The sequence below is a fragment of the Seriola aureovittata genome, chromosome 9 (genome assembly GCF_021018895.1).
Source record: "Seriola aureovittata isolate HTS-2021-v1 ecotype China chromosome 9, ASM2101889v1, whole genome shotgun sequence".
In the NCBI taxonomy this organism is placed as follows: Eukaryota; Metazoa; Chordata; class Actinopteri; order Carangiformes; family Carangidae; genus Seriola; species Seriola aureovittata.
Window position 1 is genome coordinate 24379910 of NC_079372.1, and position 19336 is coordinate 24399245.

Here is a 19336-nt window from a genome sequence, read left to right on the forward strand (position 1 = left end):
GGTCTCACTCTGCCGCCGTTTCCGGGAACCGTAGACATCGCTGGCAGCTTTCATACATAAATTGTGAAATTACTCACTGAGCTTTTTATTAGGAACACCTGTACACCTATTTTTATTACCCAACCAACCAATTATGTGGCAGCAGGGCAATGTATAAAATCCTATAGATACAAATGTGATCTCAGTTACTTTGACTGTGGCAAGATTGTCAGTGTCAGTCATGGTTTTGTTGTATTTTGTTGTATTTTAGTATTGTTGCTGACCATGAGTATCAGAAATAATAATTAAAGTGTAAGTTGTTTGAATATACTGTGCAAAAATCACATATATATTTGGTATAAAAATACATATTTGACATATGTGCTTTTTACTCTGTATGTTTGTACCTAATAGTATTATGCAGATACAACATGATTTGCAACTATGTAGTCCACAGTATCACATGCAAAACTAAAATATCATATTCTACATGTTATTAGCATCAACAATATTGAGTAAGTAACGTGGCAATTAAAAATATAAAGGTACACACATCTCAAATAAATACTAACAAAGAAAGTGTAGAGCTGAAACATGAGCAATGAGATCAAGTTTCAATAAATTAACATAATTACACACACTTGAGCAATGAACTCAAGTGGTCGGTAAGTTTCCAGTGTCTACATGTAGCATCAAAAATATTTTTTAATACGACTGTAGATTCATTTTCACTCAGAGAGAGGCAGGCAACCAAGACCTTGGCCAAGTGTATTTATTTAGCTGAAATGTGACTCATCTTCACAAAAATAGATGATCTCTGCTATGAGGAACTAGCGCCTCTTCCTCGTTGGTGGAACAAGTTGTTCTGACAGGTATGTACCTGCAGAGCTTCAGCAGCGCCTGCAGGAGGACCAGCAGTTCAGACCACTGACTCAGGTCTACTGAAGTAAAAGTAACAACACCGCAATGTAGAAATACTCTGGTACAAGTAAAAGTCCTTCACTCAACATCACTTACTTAAGTAAAGTAGTAAAGTAAAGTATCAGAATCAAAATACACTTCAAGTACCAAAAGTGAAAGTATGCTCATTGTGCAAAATGGTCCATTTCAGAATAAAGTATATTTTATTATTGGTAATATTAATCTGAATCTACAAAGTAACTAATAACTAATGTTATTATATAAATGTTGTAAAAAGTAGAATATTTGAATTTTAATGGAATAGAGTTATAAAGTGTCATAGAATAAAAATACTGAAAGTAAATTAGTACCTCAAAATTTTACTTAAATACAGTACTTGAATAAATGTCCTGAGCTACTTTCCACCTTTGCACTTCAAACAATATAGACACATACGTCTTTGCACATCATGACTGCACTTTGCATGATAATTGTTAATAAAATTTTTTGATAATTTAAGGAATGTGTATTGAACAGTTCTTGCAATGAATGTGTAAAACCTAAAAAGTAAAACCTAAAAGCAATGACTAATAACTGTAATATAAATGAAAACACAGAATGAGACATAAACAACTGCAACACAGTATAACAATAACAAATGAATACAAATTAATACAAATGTAATTTATTTCCCTTTCACACATTTGGTCATATTTTGAAATGTTATCAAATGTTTCCAGTATATGTTATCATTATTATTATTATTATTGTTATCATTATTATTATTACTGTTATTATCATTGCGTCTGTTAAATCTGGAGTATCAGGAAACTACAGAGTTGGTTTTGCTCATACATATATGCACACTGGTGCTGGTGCTGGTGCTGGTACTGGTGCTGGTACTGGTCTCTGCACTGCATTGACTAATTAAAAAAAACTTTTTGAGCAACTTAATTTCAACATACAAAACTTTACTGAATAATAATTTAAAAAAAAAACACACATTATAATTGTCATATTCCAAATATTTACATCAGTTTCTGTACAGAGTCCAACAGACAGACGCATGAAGCTGATGGAAGAATAGAAAACCAGGAAACATCACATCTAAAAGTCAAAATGAGAAGAATCACCTGCTAGAAAGACAGTTGTACAATGTGTCATATAGATAGTATGTACATACATTCAATAAGTGACAGGATGTACAGTGTAAAACTCTTTAAGTCCTCCGCTGCAGGACTGCTGGCACCAGCTATACACGGGTTAGTGGATCAATTCCCACTTGGCACTTTGAAAAATAACCTCCACCTGAGAGACAGTGCTGGGGTCAATAGCAGATACATGAACCAGAATGACTGCTCGACTGTTCTCTCTAAATAATTCACATCATAAAAGTACCATCACTATTACTGTTAAAAGATAATTTAGCTTTATTTAAACTTGGGTATTGACCAAGAAAGTTAATTCCTGACTTTGTAAACAGTAGCTGGACAAAAAAATCTTTAAGGTCCACATACAAACTTTCTCCAGTGTTTTCCACCACATTTCACAGTTGATGTGGACAGGTGTGAGGATGCAGGTTTGTGTTTGTCTATTGTTGTTATTAGTGATACAACCAGTGGACTAAAATACATACATGAAACCCATGTTTGAAATAAACTGGAATAATCGTAGCAACACTTTGTTTAAATCCCCATTATTTGGCAGTTTTAGTTTTCAGCGGTGTATAAACATGTAATAAATGGTTTATAACACATTATAATGTAGCAGTAAGCAGATGTAAGTGTTCATTAATGTATTCACTGCCTCCTGTGGACGTCTGGAGGCTGTGGTATAAATAGATAATGAGTAGTAAAATACAGTTGTAACAATACGCATAAACACTTGAAATGACCTTAAAGCTGCTTCATCGTCTGTTAAAAACCTTTTATTAAATGTTTGTTTGCTGCTCACAAATACTAAATAGGAGGATTTAAAGTTAAGTGTTACAAAATGTGACATGTGAGTATAAATCTGAACATGTTTGATTTGACCTGCATCTGTAAGTCTCTGTGTGATGAAGAGATCAGACTGTGACACAACTCACCAAGTATCCAGAATATTTGCAGCACTGACTCGTTTGTTCATTATTTCAGTTCAAGTGAAGTAATCTGTGAACCAAGGAAGCCATAAACATGTGGACCTTTTAAAATGATTTTGTGAGGCTGGTTTGCAGTAACCAGGTCAGATGACTGTTAAAACAAAACCTGTGTGACTCTGAACCGTGTGAGGAGAACCCTGATCCCTGTCAGTGGTAAGAGTGGACGAACAAGTGAACAGGCTCTCACAGAGCCGACGGGAAGGACTGGACGAGGAGGATCAGGAGGGGCGTGGCCTGAAGGAGAAGGGCGGAGCTCTTCAGTTTCACCTCCACAGGAAAGTGATCGCTCACCTCCAGCACCTGGCAGACAGAAGCAACAGAGCTCAGAGTCAAATAGTGTGATTACATCAATACATAGAAACCTGAGAGGAAACAGAGATGATGGAAGTTTTATCTGTTGGTGTCAAATTAATGACTAATCCTGCTCCCATTGGCTACTCCACCTCTGACTGACTTTATAATGTTTACAGTTAATTTGTATGAGAATGACAAATTAAAAAATGTTCTTAAATATGCATTTGATCTGTACCGGGTTCAAATTACACTGTTGGAGGGAGGGAGCTGTGGTGTGAGCTCACCTACAAAAAGCAACTTAGACCTGTTTCTATTTAATGACCAATTTGTTTCAAAATTAATTCTTCATTGACAGATCACTGGGGGAGGGCGTTTCCTTCATTCATTCTATTCTAAAATCCTGTTTTTGTGTCTGACATGAAGGAGAAACCTGCTTTACAAAGGTGTGTGATCACCTGAGATAGACTCTGCTTTAACACAGAGGCTGCTGCAGGAGGCGGCTCCAACAGTCGAGACTGTTCCTGAAAAATCTCTGATCTGACACAGAATCCATATTCAACAGTTATAGGAGGGAGATAGATAGATAGATAGATAGATAGATAGATAGATAGATAGATAGATAGATAGATAGATAGATAGATAGATAGATAGATAGATAGATAGCAATAAGAGTAAAGCATCAGCTGTGTGATGGCGGCAGACACATAAACGTACCTTGGACCTTGTGAGTTTGAACTCTTTGGCAATGTTGTAGACTTTCGCAGACGATGGACTGATTGCCTTTAGGAAAGGTTCCCCGTATACAACAATCCTGTCAAACACACACACACACACACACACACACACAGTACAGATAAAAGCTTTGATGAATATCAAATATTTTGTTTATCCCCTGAATGTTTCCTCCCTGGCTCGTCACTCCCTTCACCTTCCACTTTCACACCCCACCCACACACACACACACACCTACCTGTCATAAGCACAGTTGGTGTCGTCGCTGACAGTGGTGTCCACTTTGTCTTTGATCAGCCAGGAGAAGCTTGTGTTGGTGAACAGTCTGATGTTTTTCCTGTTAGCGCGGGTCACGTAGGCGCAGGCAGCGTGGAAGTCTCCCAGGAACATCACATTCTACACACACACACACACACACACACACACACACACACACACACACACACACACACACACACACACACACACACACACACACACACACACACACACACACACACACACACACACAATGAAGCTGTTTTAACACAAAGAAGCAGCAACAAGATGCCTGTAAATTCTAGTCCCTTTCCCCAGAGACCAGAGACCCAGATTTCTATTTGAGAAAGTTTAACAATGTGCTTTGACGTGTTCATGTTGGTACACACAATTAAGTTAGCTATTACTTATTATTATTGCTTCTAGTACAACACTTTATTGGGAGGAGGAAAAGTCATGTCACATTGGCCGCAATCTTACGCTGCAGCACAGACACACTAGTGAGTCTTGGTATAAAGCTCATCGCCTGTAGAGGGCCTGAAAGTGTCAGTGTGCTTGAATCAAACATGAACAGCATCAGCAAAGTTTTTATTGCTATTCAGAGCCGCCACACTTGAAGGCAGGGCAAGAAACCCAGTGTCATTGAGAGGAGCGAAATGTGATGATAATGTCTCCCAGTGTGAATATGATGCAAACTTTCAGACTCTTTCCTCCCTTCATATTCATGGTGTTGCACTCTGTTGTTCACATGAAGAGTGGCAGAAGTACAAATGACAAACGACAAATTTCAGCTTCAACAATAAGCCACGTCAAAGCTACGTCATTCCCCTTCATAAATGTACTGTATATAGTCAAGAGAGATGAGGGAAAAATGAGGGTCAAACCTCAGAAGGTCCTGATAAGTTTGGAAATCAAAGTGAGCTACTGTGAGGTATGAGGTCCTATCTACAGCTGACAGCTAACATCTGTACTGCCATTCATTTAGTAAATAAACATGTGGATTGCAGAAACTCTCCGGTGTCAAATCCACACTGATAAATTGAGATGATCTTTAAATCCTACTTTCTCACCGTGTTGTTCCATTTCTTGCTGACTTCCTTAAAGACATCGTAGAGCTGGTCGATCTCCTGGATGGCCTGAGTGGGCTCAGTGTGGAGAGGAACCAGAATAAACTTCTTGATTGCTGCAGGACAGGAAGAGGGAAGAAAAGGAAGAGAGAAGAAAATGAAGAGAGAACAAGAACAGGAAGGAGGTAAAGAGGAAGAACAAGAGGTGAAAGTCAGTCATTGTATATTAGACACAGGGTTTCTGTAATATTTTAAACTCCTCCCCTGGTTTAGCTGAAAGGATAAATTATTAAAGAAAAGCGGTGTGTTTTGTGTTTTTTGTGTGTTTTGTGTCCACTGACCGGTGCGCTTGCCCTGGAACTGGACAATGAATGGCGCTCTGAGGAAGGACTGTTTGCTCTGGTACTGATACTGAGCCACCACATCCACTGTCTGAGTCCTATTTGGACGACATGATGAAATGAAAGGCAGGTCAGGGGTCATATGGTGGATTCACCAGGCTGTATCTGACATGATGAGGGTCTATAACACCTGCGATTCACAGTGTAATTTCACTGTATCAGGTGCTAATAAAGTACAGACCAGTTCCCACTGGTATTTCAATACAAGTACAGAAACAGGACACTGGGGAACAAAGTAGTAAGAGTTGGGCAGTGTACAGTACAGGGAAACAAAACTGAAGATGAAAAACAACCTTGTTCTTATTGTGTAATTAAAGGTCCATTATCGTATAAAGGTGAATGTCCATGTGTTCTTTGATCATAAAGCAGGTCTAGGTTCTATATTAATACTGTGAAAATATCAAAGCACTCAGTCCACAGAGAAATGTACACAGCCTGTATTCAGAAACTGAGCCGTAGAACGAGCCATCAGGACTTTTGTAACAAAGCAGTCACCGCTCTCAGCCATGCCCCAAGCCCCACCCACCTGCTGTGCACTGGACAAAGATAGGTTTGTTTTCTACTCTTTATTTAATTAAACTACAAGAACGAGCAGGTACAGACATGGATCACAGACATGGATCACAGCGCCGTCTCTTACCTGTATAAGAAAACATACTGCTGCATGTCATCCGCAGACTTTCCCAGACCCTTGCTGGACACTGACTTGTAGAGGTAGTCGTCATCATACCTCAACACAAAGACACAGAAAAAATGTCACTAAAACACAGCAGAGAGACAGCAGCACATCACACTGCTCAGAGTGTGGAGAGAAGGCAACATATATGTTCAAAGATTTGGGGAGTTTTTGTGAGTGATTTTTGAATTTGATATGCCAGATTTTATTTTTAAAAAACTTATCAAGAATCACTGTGGGCAAAGTTTTTCACACTCGTGTGATTACACACATTCACCAGTCTAATGAAACTAGAGTCCAAGCTGTGGCCACTGAGCTGAGCGGTTCCACTGGAGAGGTTTGGGTTATGGGCACCTCAGCAGAGGGAACCCCTGGACTAAACTACTGAATTGTATATAAAGTAGTTAAAAGTAGCTCCATCTCAACCAGCTACAACAGTAAAATGCTATTTACACATTGTTGCATCAGTATTCATAATCTAATTATGTCATATATAATAGTTTATCAGCCACAGGAACCTTTTATTGCATAACAAGTCATAAAATCATTTTTGCTGATAATACTTATGTACTTTTACTTAAGTAGTATTTCATATGTATTTCAGTATTATTACATTGTTGTATTTTTACTTAAGTAAATGATCTCTACTTCTTCCACCACTGTAACACTCCTCAGTTAGCTCCCATATTAGTCTTTGCCCATGTCGATTCAAGGTTAATACCCTCAGAACGGTCCCGGTGAAAACAACAGACATGCATTTGTTAAGTAAGAAGAGCACTTTGCAAATTCCACAGTACCTAACTTCTAACAAGTCTAACTAACTATGAGCAGACTGGACACCAACCACCACAGATTGTACAGACGGGTGACAAATCAAAGGAAAAACCAACATAAAGTGTCTTAGGTGAAATGTTGAGTGAGCGTCTAACACGTCAGTCCAAAATCTCCCACAGTTGTTAGACTGGTTGAGCTCTGGTGACTGAAGGTCAGAGCATATGAATCACATCATGTTGATACTCATCAATCTATCAGTGACCCCTCATGACCTGTGGATGAGGACACTGCGATCCTGTTTCTCCACTAATTTTTCAAGTTTGTTCTTTAATTTGTCACCTGTCTGTATGTTCCCTGTTAGACATCACCAGAAAGGAAGCAGCTGCAAAAAATTGGGGTTAAATCGGGCCATTTATAGGGTTAAGCCCAAAAAATGTGATATATACCACTATCAATAACTATAGTGATTCAGATTTCAGTGGAAAAATTATTTATCTGATTATTAGCAATAGCGGAATGAGTACTAGACGGACAAAGAGAATACACTGGATTTAATATTACTTCACTAGGAGATTACTTGCGTTGAAAACTCTACTCAAGTAAAAGTACATAAGAATAGTCCAGGAAGAGTAACAGTCACTTATCATTCTATTCAAACTGTATTCATCTGAGAATTTAGTGTTAATTGCTGTTGATTCTGATCTAATTTGCAAAATTTTATCTGAATGGAGAACTGGATCAGACTACACGATCCCTTTTAGATTAAGATCTTTGATCCAGAGGACTAACACTTTCCTGGTTGGCTCATAAATGTCTGACTGACCACAGCAACTTGAATGTGGTGTCCCACAGGGATCAATACTTGGCCCCCTTCACTTCTGTGAGCACATGCTGCATTTCAATCACAGTTTCAAGAAATACGACACTCCATTCATTCATTCATTGCTACACTGACGAAACACAAATCTCTTTTATAGAGAATAAGAAAATGTCATGAAGTTCAGTGTTTCATGCGGAATGACTTAGTCAAACAGGAGTTTAAAACGCTGAATTAAATTCATTTTAATGGGATCACTGCAAAAAATTATTTTGCTCTCTGGGATAAAGTAATGAAGCATACATTTTTCACTTTGAATTCAACTTAATTAATTATCTGAAATGTATGATAGTGAAATGTGGCACTTATCAGGTCTTTATAATGCTAAATTAAGTGGCAGTTATCATCAGGACTGTTCTTCTGTCACAAAAATCCCAATTTAACCCTTGGATATAATAAGATGTAACACTTTATTTTAGTAAGTCTACTTAGTTGACTCTCAACAAGGACAGTTTCAACAGACAACAGGAAATTCTCAAGCTTCAGCCTCTTGACGGCCTTGACAGCATTCTGTTTATGTAAATTAGCCTGTACATTCTGAACACCCCCCCCCCCCGATGTGATTTACGGACAGTTTGGCTAAAAAACTTTTTTAACTAAAGTATTGAGATAATGTACTCTAGGTCTACAGCGTGTTTAGCCTAGCTTAGCACAAAGAAAGGAAGCAGGGGGAAACTGCTAGCCTGGCTCCATCAATGGTACAAACAAAACAAAAACACCTTGGAACAACTCCAGAGCTAGCTTAATAACATGTTGCTAATTCCAGGGTCCAGGGTTTAGCTGGCAGTAGGGTAGACATCTGTTACACCTGTTCAATAAATGATATTCAACATGTAAATCAGATACTTCTGGAGTTATTGCAATGTGTGTGTTTTAACAGTTTCTCTTATTTTTTTGTGCTGAGTTAGGCTAGTCATATTCTTTATCTTTATTATGAACAAACAGAGCTGTTCCTTTAATCTTAAGGTTAATTAAAGACACATAAAAATAAATAGATAAAATCAGGGTTATTCATTGTGTCAGAACACGTTTCTATCTGTTGGAACGAACACTCGTCTGATGAACCTGTTGATACTGAGACTTTTCCTCTAGTCTGATCTGTTGAGACATATCTGGTTGACAGTCAGCTGATATGTTGCCCTGTAACGAGTGATTATCCAAAATAAAGTGTTACCTGTTATTACAGGCATTAGGATTAGTAAAGAAGGTAAATTAAGACTGATTGGGATGATTTGTTATGATTAATGATGTCACACATGCTCATAAAATCCACTGTACCTGTCAGTTTCCCTGTTGGAGGTAGACAGCAGACACACAATGACCATATTGTATTAATACACACATGTTGTGGGTACAGCAGTGTTGGTACAAACTGTGTGTGTACATTCATTTTTGAATCTTTGCTGTATCTAAAAATCCTGTTTAGCAGCTTCTGTTTAATGATATAAATGATAAATATTTTGTACTTTCACCTGTTCTTTTAAAAAGAGCCGAGAGTTTGAGTGGAGTCTGAACCCTGTTCTGAACCCTGTTCTACCATCAGTTTAAAAACGAATAAAACTAAACTTATTAAAAATGGTCAGATTCAAATGTACAAATATCAGCTACAACCAGCAAAGATACTGAGAGAAAAATGCAAGTTTGACCAGAAATATGTAAAAGTAGTGCTTCTTTTGTACAGATTCACTGATACAAACATTTATTATCATTCAAAAATGGCCTTAACGGAAGTTTTGTCATTTTTGAAAGTCTGCTAACAACCTGGATTGTTGTTGGTACCACTTTCATTTACAATGATTCATATATTACGGATTAAAAAATGACTCATTAACTAAGAACAATTGATGTAAAGGCCTTTGTTTGGACATGACATGTATTGTTTTACAATAAAAAAGTAAATAAAAAAGTTGTTCACTAATCTAATAAAACACCCTTTTAAGAGATTTATGAATGGCAACTGTTTTCCTCTATGAATGCTTAACAAATTATTTACTGCTACTTTATAGGTCAGTTACAAACAATAAGTCGCCAGGTTGTGAAAAATCCCTGTGAATGGTTTTTATCTTTCTATTTGGTAATAATGTGGTTATTAATGTTTTATCACCATCAAAGCTCAAGTATCTCTCATTGTCTAAAAAGTCATAAAGTACTAGTAAATTATCTAATAACAATTAACAAACAATTTTTTTTTATAAAACCTTTACAAAGAGTGCATCATTAGAAAGTTGAAAGTGAAAACCAGAGTGGTAACCTGGCAACCAAAAACTTGTTCTTATTAATGGTTCATAAAGCATTAAAAACTACTAACCATCATGAGAACCATTTGGAAATTTACCTTTTACAAAAAGGTGGGACAGCTTTTTAATTGACTTGTTCATTACACAAAATGAGTCATGGCCTTTAATAAAGCTGAGGATTTTTGGTTGCTATAGTTAAAGCACTACTCAACATTTCCTAGTGTAAAAGCTTGTTGCTGTTTCCTACATACTGGCCACCAGAAGCTGCAGTTAGAGTCACCGAGTGTGAGCTGCTTCACAGGTTTTCACTTTACCTGTTGAGGGACGACAACAGAGACCGAATGACTTCACCCTTTGAATCTATCACGTTCTGCAGGAGACAGATATCACAGCCAGCGATCACCTGCACGCAAGCACACAGAGAGAGAGAGAGAGAGAGAGAGAGAGAGAGAGAGAGAGAGAGAGAGAGAGAGAGAGAGAGAGAGAGAGAGAGAGAGAGAGAGAGAGAGAGAGACAGACAGACAGACAGACAGAGACACAGACAGAGAGAAACAGAAAGAGACAGACAGACAGACAGACATTATTAAGTTTCCAAAACAGGCTCCATGATACTGTAGATCATCCCTCACAGTCAGTATTTAATGCCCTTAATTGTCTGTGTGTGAAAACCACTTCATTTAGTTAATAACGGCAGCTCAGTGTGACAGTAAACCAGTGGTTAACATTCATGGACATGCTGGATTTGAATACAAATTATATTAAAAATGAGGTTCAAAGTTTCTTTGTTGTTGGAAAGAGCAGGTGAGAAAATCTCCCCACAGGACGAGAGACCCTTAGAGAAGGTTGTTTCAGGCATTATATCACAGGACAGGAGGAGAAACCCGCTTATATAGAGAAAATAAAGTTAATGAAATATGACACTATCAACCCACTTCTGAAAAACAATCGACCTCACAAACATCAAAAATGATAAACCCGCATCTTTTTTGCCCTCAGACACTTTTTAACGAGCCACTCTCCCATAACGAGGCAATCAGTCTGTCCTTAAAGGTATGAAAAATAAAAACTATGGAAATAAAATGGATGCTGATACAAGTTCCTACAACATCTGACATCATCCGAAAACAATTGCACTACCTGTGTGTGTGTGTGTGTGTGTGTGTGTATGTGTGTGTGTGTGTGTGTTGTGTGTGTGTGTGTGTGTGTGTGTGTGTGTGTGTGTGTGTGTGTGTCCTACCCGTGTCAGAGTGTGCATCACTCTGTAGTTCGAAGCTTTCTGGAGGTTGAATTTTGGCACATTGTAGGAGCAGATCCTGAATCCTGACACTGTTGCTGAGACGGTGAGCAACGAGAGAAAGAGGACAGGAAGACCAGAAGAGCGCCACCTCATGGCTGGACTGTGAACAAAAGATGTGCAATTTTCATTGATGTGAAGCACATGGTGTCATGTGGAGAGTCCAAAATAAAACAGCACCTCAACAATGTGACGGATCAAAAGTTTTAGAGCGCCTCGATTTTTCCAGCTGTTATTTAAATTTACATAATTCAGTCTCTCAGTGTTTCTGAAACTAAAACAACAGATAAACAACTGGAGATTTTAAAAACAAGGGATCATTGAATCCTTTTGTTGAACTAGATTGAATCTAAATTTCGGACTCATCCAGCAGCTGAAAACACTTGTGACATTTTTTCTACAACCCTAACCCTACCTAGAGATATCAGAGAAACAGCTCACCGAGTATTACTAAAAGAAAACTTCAAACCTATTTGTTCACCTCAGCCTTTAACCACATCTTTGCTCAGCACTTCTTTTAAACGCTGTTATTGTTTGATGTCTTATAAGTATGTAAGTAAGTATATAAGTATTTATGCTTGTATTATGCTTAACGTATTATATTTATTTATATATCATTTATATGTGAATATTTTATTATTATTTCATCTAATTTTACATTAATGTTTTTAATGTTTTACATTTTACATCAATGTTTTTAACATGTTTTATATGTTCGTTTTATGTCTTTTCATGCGAAGCACTTGGTTCATGACATTTCTTTGTTGTAAAGCACTTTGCTGCATTTCTTGTATGCAGAGTGCTATACAAATAAAGTTCATTATTCAATCAATCAAACTTTAATTGTACAGCACTTTTCATACAGGTTAGTGCAGTTCAAAGTGCTTCACATGACTGATGAGCTAAAAAGAAAGGGACAAAACAAGTAAGAAAGCTGACAACGAGATTCAATAAAGTACATTTCATCTCCTGATTATTTGGTCAATTATTGATATTGAGAATATTGATATTAATCACATAAGGATGCATTTCAATTTTCTACAAGAGGGCTGTTAGAGTTAATGTAAAGACACAGAACAGCTACACAGAGACTCAAAACGACCTTAGCCTCTTTCAGTCTGGGTGATTTGCTGTCCAGGTTTCTATTGCTTCATAATCTGTCCATGGCTGTAGGATATTTGGAGCTACACATAGCAAATATTAATCTATATTATTACATGAGAATGTTTCAAATTTTTTATGTTAATTCATTCATTTTTGAAACTGAATAAATGTCATAAATATTAATCATGTACAGTTGCCAAGAACCAGAGCTTCAAATTCATTTTAGAAATGTTAACTGTCAGATAAATGTAATGCAGTACAAAGTACAACATTTCTCTCTGAAATGTATAAACTATTAAGAAAATAAAATACTCAAATAAAGTGTAAATTTCCTCTCATTTGTACTAGAGTACAGTCCTGGAGTAAATGTATTTAGTTGCATTCCAACACTGTGAGAATGGGACTTTGTAGACCTCCAACAGTAATACTCTAACACATTAGACTATATATATTCACTCAGCCATGAACATCAGATGGATCAAGCACATGGGAAATAAAACCATAAGTCAAGAAAATGACACCATGAACTGTTGTTCTCATGCGTTACAACCCCAAACACAAACAGGAAGAATCAAGTGGGTGGAAAAGTACCCAGACAGAGTGGAGTGATTAAATCTGGTCTCTGGTTCAGAGGCAGAGCCTGTAAGTGACAGGTAAGTTTAGTACAAGAGAAAAACTCCACAGTAACAACAACATGACTGCAGCCAAGGAGGGGAATGTTTAAGACCACCTGCAGGGGAGGAGACACACACCTGTGGGTTTTTACATTTGGGCAGGAAATGTGATGGGTGTGATTTTAAATATTAACTAACTCTTGTTCTGTAACTGCTGGTGAAGTTTAAAGGCTTTGGCTGCAGACTTTAAAAGAAGAAACAGACACTGAGGAGTCGACGGAGAGGAGATGTATGACAGGTTGAGTGGTTTGACTGGTTTGATGGAGGAGGGTGTGCGTGTTCAGACCTGAGGCACTGCAGGCAAATGACAGAGGGAGAGAGCCTGTTTACTATGACCCTGCTTTACTATGACTGAAAAACTGCAAACACGGTAATGCCTGAAATTTAAATTCAACCTGGCTGAATGACGACTAAACAAAAGACGAGCACAGACATCATTGATAGGTCGGCACTGCATAGAAAAATAAAAGGTTACTGGAGGCAGGACATTTAAAATTTGTGTGACAGGTTGGAGCTGAGTAATCCCTGTCTGCCTGATCCCATCTGCAGAGCCAAACCAGCACTGAATGTCTCTACTAACAAATATTGTCTGTTTATCAAAGCCTGATGCATTTGATTTGCCTGTGCCACAGAGCTCTATTGTTGCAGTCGGTGTACTTGTAGGTGTGTCAGGTCTGTGCAGTAATAAACCGACAGCAGATGATGACATTTAAGTCACACAGACTCTGTCCTCCACGCAGGTGTGGAAAGTTCAATTTTAGCTGAAGTCAGTAGCTACGGAAGCGTAATGCATTCGCTTGAGGAAAATAAATTTACCAATTAACAAGATAATTATCTCAGAATTCTTTCATTCAGAAAACAGAGCAGATTTTTTTTTCTCAAGTGAATACATTACGCTTCCACAAGTAGCAAAGGTTGGAACTGGAAAAACTTAAATGGAAGGCAGCCGTTACTCATGACAACTCCTACATCTGAAGACATCAGATAATGAAACTTTGAAAAGCTACTCTGAGGAGAGATAACCATAGGACCTGACAGGTGAAGAGCAACTGCAGCACCTGACTAATGTCATGTGACATGGTGATGCTCTGCTGGGGAAGGTAGGACAAATTTCTCACCACCATGTATTGTGTTCTGACCTGAATCTTGGATTTGGTGAATCGTTACACACCTAATGTTTTGTACGTGTGGTTCTTTGTGTTTTTCTCTTAAATGTCTGTATCTATTAAATAAATACTGTTTGAATATCATTTGAAAAACTATTCTCAAAAGTGACACATCACAGACACAAACCTGACGAAGGCAACAAAGTCAGAAAACATTTGAACACAGCACGACGCACTGGAGAAGAGTAGATGTGTTTTCATTTTTACAGACTTCAATTAAAGCTCACACTGACCAGCAGCTCGCTGTGTGACTGTTAATTACAGATTGTTGTACCTTTTAAACTACAGCCATGCAGATGGTGTGACATGCAGATTGCAGAACTGTGGAGTGAAATGTAGAGGAATAAGTTTCTATAGCAGCTGATAAATAAAGAACTTGGAAATCACCGCTTTGACATTCATATACAGTGTTCAGGTCAGGTGGAGGGACTGGTAGCGTGACTTCTGTTCACACCTCACCCCCAACACTTCCTCAACACAACAGTGTGACAGCTACCATCTGACTCACTTCATTATTTAAACCACAAGAAGATATAACTTCATCATAGTATGACAGCCGTTTACAAGAGCCGTGCTGCACATGAACAACACACAACACAATGTGATCCCTGTAATGGGACTGCATTCGATCTGTGACAGCCAGCTCTTAACTGTTTTGTCATGTTTTTATGCTAAATGCTTGATCAGTTCTGAGTGGAGTTTACATGCTCTAGTTAACTGGTGACTCTAAACTGCCCGTAGGTGTGAATGTGAGTGTGACTGGTTGTTTGTCTCTACATGTCAAACCTGTGTACCACGCCTTCACCCAATGTCACCTGGGATCGGCTCCAGCCCCCGTGTGACCCTGTAAGGATAAGCCAACAATTTATCCAATCTGAACAACCATACAGGTAGTTTTTTTCCAACCCTCTAATACAACCCACAGGAATGTCTCCTGAAATAGTTCCCGTACAGCGGCAGGTGTACCGGACCTGGGTTGTCACGGTTGTCAATAATTAAAATAACAGTTAGATGTAAGAGTTAATAAGTTAATAATAGATGCAGCTGCAGTTGTGAGCAAAGAGCTGATGGTGCAAACACTCATACATCCTCATGAGAAACTCTGGAGTTAAACATGTCACCTGGAGCCCAGAGGAGCCTCACAGTAACTAAACAGATGTTATTGATTTAAGCTTTATTTAACCAGGAATAAAAGAAAAAAAGACACAGAGGTTGAGTTCTGCTTTGGCAGGTGTCTGATCTGCCACACTGAAGGAAACACATCCTCATACAGTTTCCTATTAGAGCTAGCTCTATTAGGATTAGACTTAAAATCTGTGAATGTCTCCTTTACTCTGTGGTGCAACAACAGCACCTTGTTGGAACAGTTGGATCAGCGCTGACAGGCACCAAAACCATGAGAACATTTTACAAAATCATGATTTAATGAGCGATCTAATAACACAAGAGTATTTTCCACAGCATGTCCACTATTTCTAATAATCCCACAATGCAACAGCCCGCTGCAGTTGCAAAAATTAGAGTTGGAGATGTGTCTGAAATCTTAAGAGTAAATTTCTGAATGTCTGTCACATAAGGAATAATGAATGAATGATTTCAATTATACTTTTCTCTATTTTTTGCTCACTCATGCTTCCAGCAAGAGACACAATGTGATATGATGAATACACCTGATCCATAAATCCTCTCTGAGGGAGGGCAATGATCCTGAACTGCAACAACAACAGGAACATCAGTCAGTGGAAACGGTGTCTGAGATCATGAAGTGAGCTTGTGGTCAAGATGATTTACTGTGGTGTCACTCCACCTGTGGACCTAGGATCTAGCTGTTTCTGCTGACTTTGTGATTTTAGAAAAATAATACAGTACTAAATGTCCTGATACTTGCTTTGAAGTCTACTGTATATTCTGTGTTCCTTTGAAGCCCTGCTTTAGTGTGTCCTCGGAAATGATTGCTGCTCGCACCACAACATCCTAGTGTTAAGCAAGTCCCATTCAGAGGCAATGTCCTCACAAAGTGCAGTTTAACTGTTAAGAACTCATCTGACTTCACAGAAGATGTTCATGTTGTGACTCAAACCTGTTTCTACATTGACTGGTGACTTTGCCCTGAATGTGTCAGTCGTTCAGGTCAAAGTAACCAATTAAAACAAGTTAATCTTTAACAGTGTTTAACTTCAACCATCACAGACATGTTTAGTCTGTGGTGGACAATTGGCACCGTGGCTGTGACCAAGTCTCCAGCCCTGAAATTTTCCTTAAATTAACCTTAAACTATATTTACAAACTCTACAGAGAAATATTCTTTAAAGCAGCACCACTACAAGAAACATAAGAAATATAATTTCTAGATGTCATTTGCATCAGCTTCAGCTGCCAGAGTTTAGTACCTTTGGGAAACGTAGGGATCTTTGTGAGAATATAAACCTATGAGGGGACTTTAACCAAAGCTTCTTAAACTCTGCTGGATTCTCATATAATTTTAGTTCAAGTTCAAACCCAACAAACTAATTATCTTTAATATTTTAGTGATAGTAGATCCTGAAGTTCTGTATGTTTGGCTCAATTTCAGGGAAACATCTTTAATGTTTCCATTTAACAGAATGGCAGTCATAAAAACATGGCTGTTGGGTTTGAATATTTCACTGATGGTAAACATACAAAAATTTCAACAAGGATTTAAAACAAGATGATAAAATTTACGACTGTGATACTGTCATAGTGTTGAAATGTCTAAATGTTACGAGATACAAGTGGAATGTAAAGAGAGTAAAGAGTTTAGAAGGAGAATGAAGCTGTAAAAAACTGCACACATATCTTTAAAAAAACACACACAAAAGAACACAACAGTATCACAGTATACACACCTTGATCTTGTCACACTACGACTCACACCCAGGTCTCAGTCTTCAAAACCACTTCTTCAAACTTTTAAACACTCAAACACACACACACTGAGCAGACCCAGCAACTGTTACTGGTCCTGTCCCAGTCCAGAGTGCTGGTGCTGCTGGTTTTCTTACCTTTTCAGGTGAGCAGAAGGTTGACCGTGTGTCTTTACTGTTCAGACTCTGCTGAGTGTGGACAGTTGCTGCTGCTGGTGCAGGGTGGAGGCTCTCAACCTGCTGGGTGTCGATTTACACCACGCCCACTCTGTCACCTTCCTGTCAGGTTGGCCACACCCTCCACAACTGCTGCATTCAAGGACTGTGGGAAAGGCATTATAGGTGCACTTCATAATGCAGGTCCCGGTGGATTTCTTTCAGCTGAAGACATCAAATAGGAAACAGGTGTCACCACAAAGGGAAAAATTAATTCTTCATATAATCTAATATGACTTAACGCTGCTTTTGTGTTTTATTGGTAGACGTGGAAGAAAAGGATCACACTTTGTTTCTCAATATTTTTTCACAGACACTAAACTCCAGTTTGAACATGAAGTTATATTTGGTCTAATAACTGTAGCACAAAATGCCACTACACTTATTTTTATTATATTCACAAGTGGTTAAACTACCACACTGGAGCAAAGGAGGTTAATCCAGCCCTGGCAGATGGAAGGCTCCTGGTTTGTAACAATAAATACATGAAACTATAATTCATTACTTCGTGACCTCCCTTTCCTGCAGATCACTTCAGGTTCTGAAATATTTCAGGCTGTGGAGGTCATTCGAAATGCCTCAGCTTGTGTTTGATGAAGTAGTTCATAGTGGATTTTTAGGGTCTGCTTTGGATCATTGTCATGTTGTAGGAGCCAGCCTATTTCCCTCTCTTGACTGACCGCAGGACATTTGTATCCTGACATGTAGTGGAATCCATTTTTCCCTTTGTGCAATGTTTCCTGTGCCACACAAACACAATGCAGAATATTTCCATCCACAGTAGGTAGCCCAGTTACTGTTGGTATATTAAATCCATAAACTAAAAAGTGACAGTGCATTAATATTTGAAGAAAGGCTTGTTCTAAATGTTGGTTTGCTGCAGGGGTTGGTACGAGTATTAGGGCCTCATTGAGGAAAAAAAAGAAATCTGAAATTTGGAGAATAACGTCGTAATTTCGAGAATAAAATCATACTGCAAGAAAAAAGTCATAATATATCGAGAAAAAAATATAATATTACCAGAATTAGAAATGCAAAATTTAAAAAAGAGGTGAAAGGACAGTCACTGGCAGCCTGAGCTGCTTCTGGCAGCTGCTGTTTGTCTGTCTAACAATAGAATAGAAACAGTCTCTTGCACAATGTTTTCAATGTCTTCGTGCTTATGAGATGTGATGCTGATGTGCCAAAAGATGAAGTATCTCCTTGTTAATGAAACATGTGCTAAAGTATAACTTCACAGGCTTCTCATGCTCCTCATTTTTAAAGTAGGTTAACGCTGCTGCTCTTCTGATATTTTCCCTCTAAAACAACACTAACCTAAAATTACAACTTTTTTCTTGTAATATTGTGACTTTTCTTCTTCTCTAGATATTGTGATTATATTCTCAAAATTACGACTTTATTCTTGTAACATTATGACTTTTTTTCTAGTAAAATAACAACTTTTTTCTTAAAATATCATCATTATCATTATTTTCCTTCTAAAATTACAGTTTTTTTGAACACAACACAATATGTGTTTTTCCCTGGGGTGCAGACAGCTGTCCCTCCTGTTGCATGCTGGGATCAGAATCAGATACTTGCCGCCCTCTTCTGTGCTGTGTGGAGAAACGCACCGCCGTAAATGGAGCGGCGTGTCCGACATCTGAGCCACCTCCTCCT

The 19336-nt window shown here is 38.2% G+C and overlaps 1 protein-coding gene across 4 annotated transcripts; it reads right to left on the reverse strand.

Moving 5' to 3' along the window:
- Positions 1-1548: 1548 nt before the first annotated feature.
- LOC130175569 (deoxyribonuclease gamma-like) lies at positions 1549-17720 on the reverse strand. 4 transcript variants are annotated; one of them, XM_056386139.1, is made up of 10 exons: positions 17597-17720; positions 11573-11732; positions 10650-10738; positions 9377-9388; positions 6412-6501; positions 5712-5809; positions 5374-5486; positions 4284-4441; positions 4028-4124; positions 1549-3319 (listed from the first exon to the last, which is right to left on the reverse strand). In XM_056386139.1, the coding sequence occupies exons 2-10, from the start codon at positions 11723-11725 to the stop codon at positions 3203-3205; spliced, it is 927 nt and encodes a 308-aa protein (XP_056242114.1). In that variant the 5' UTR covers positions 11726-11732; positions 17597-17720; the 3' UTR covers positions 1549-3202. The 4 variants fall into 4 exon arrangements, with proteins under 4 accessions (XP_056242114.1, XP_056242115.1, XP_056242116.1 ...); XM_056386140.1 differs by lacking the exon at positions 17597-17720 and adding an exon at positions 17441-17562; XM_056386141.1 differs by lacking the exon at positions 17597-17720 and adding an exon at positions 15360-15417.
- Positions 17721-19336: the final 1616 nt, after the last annotated feature.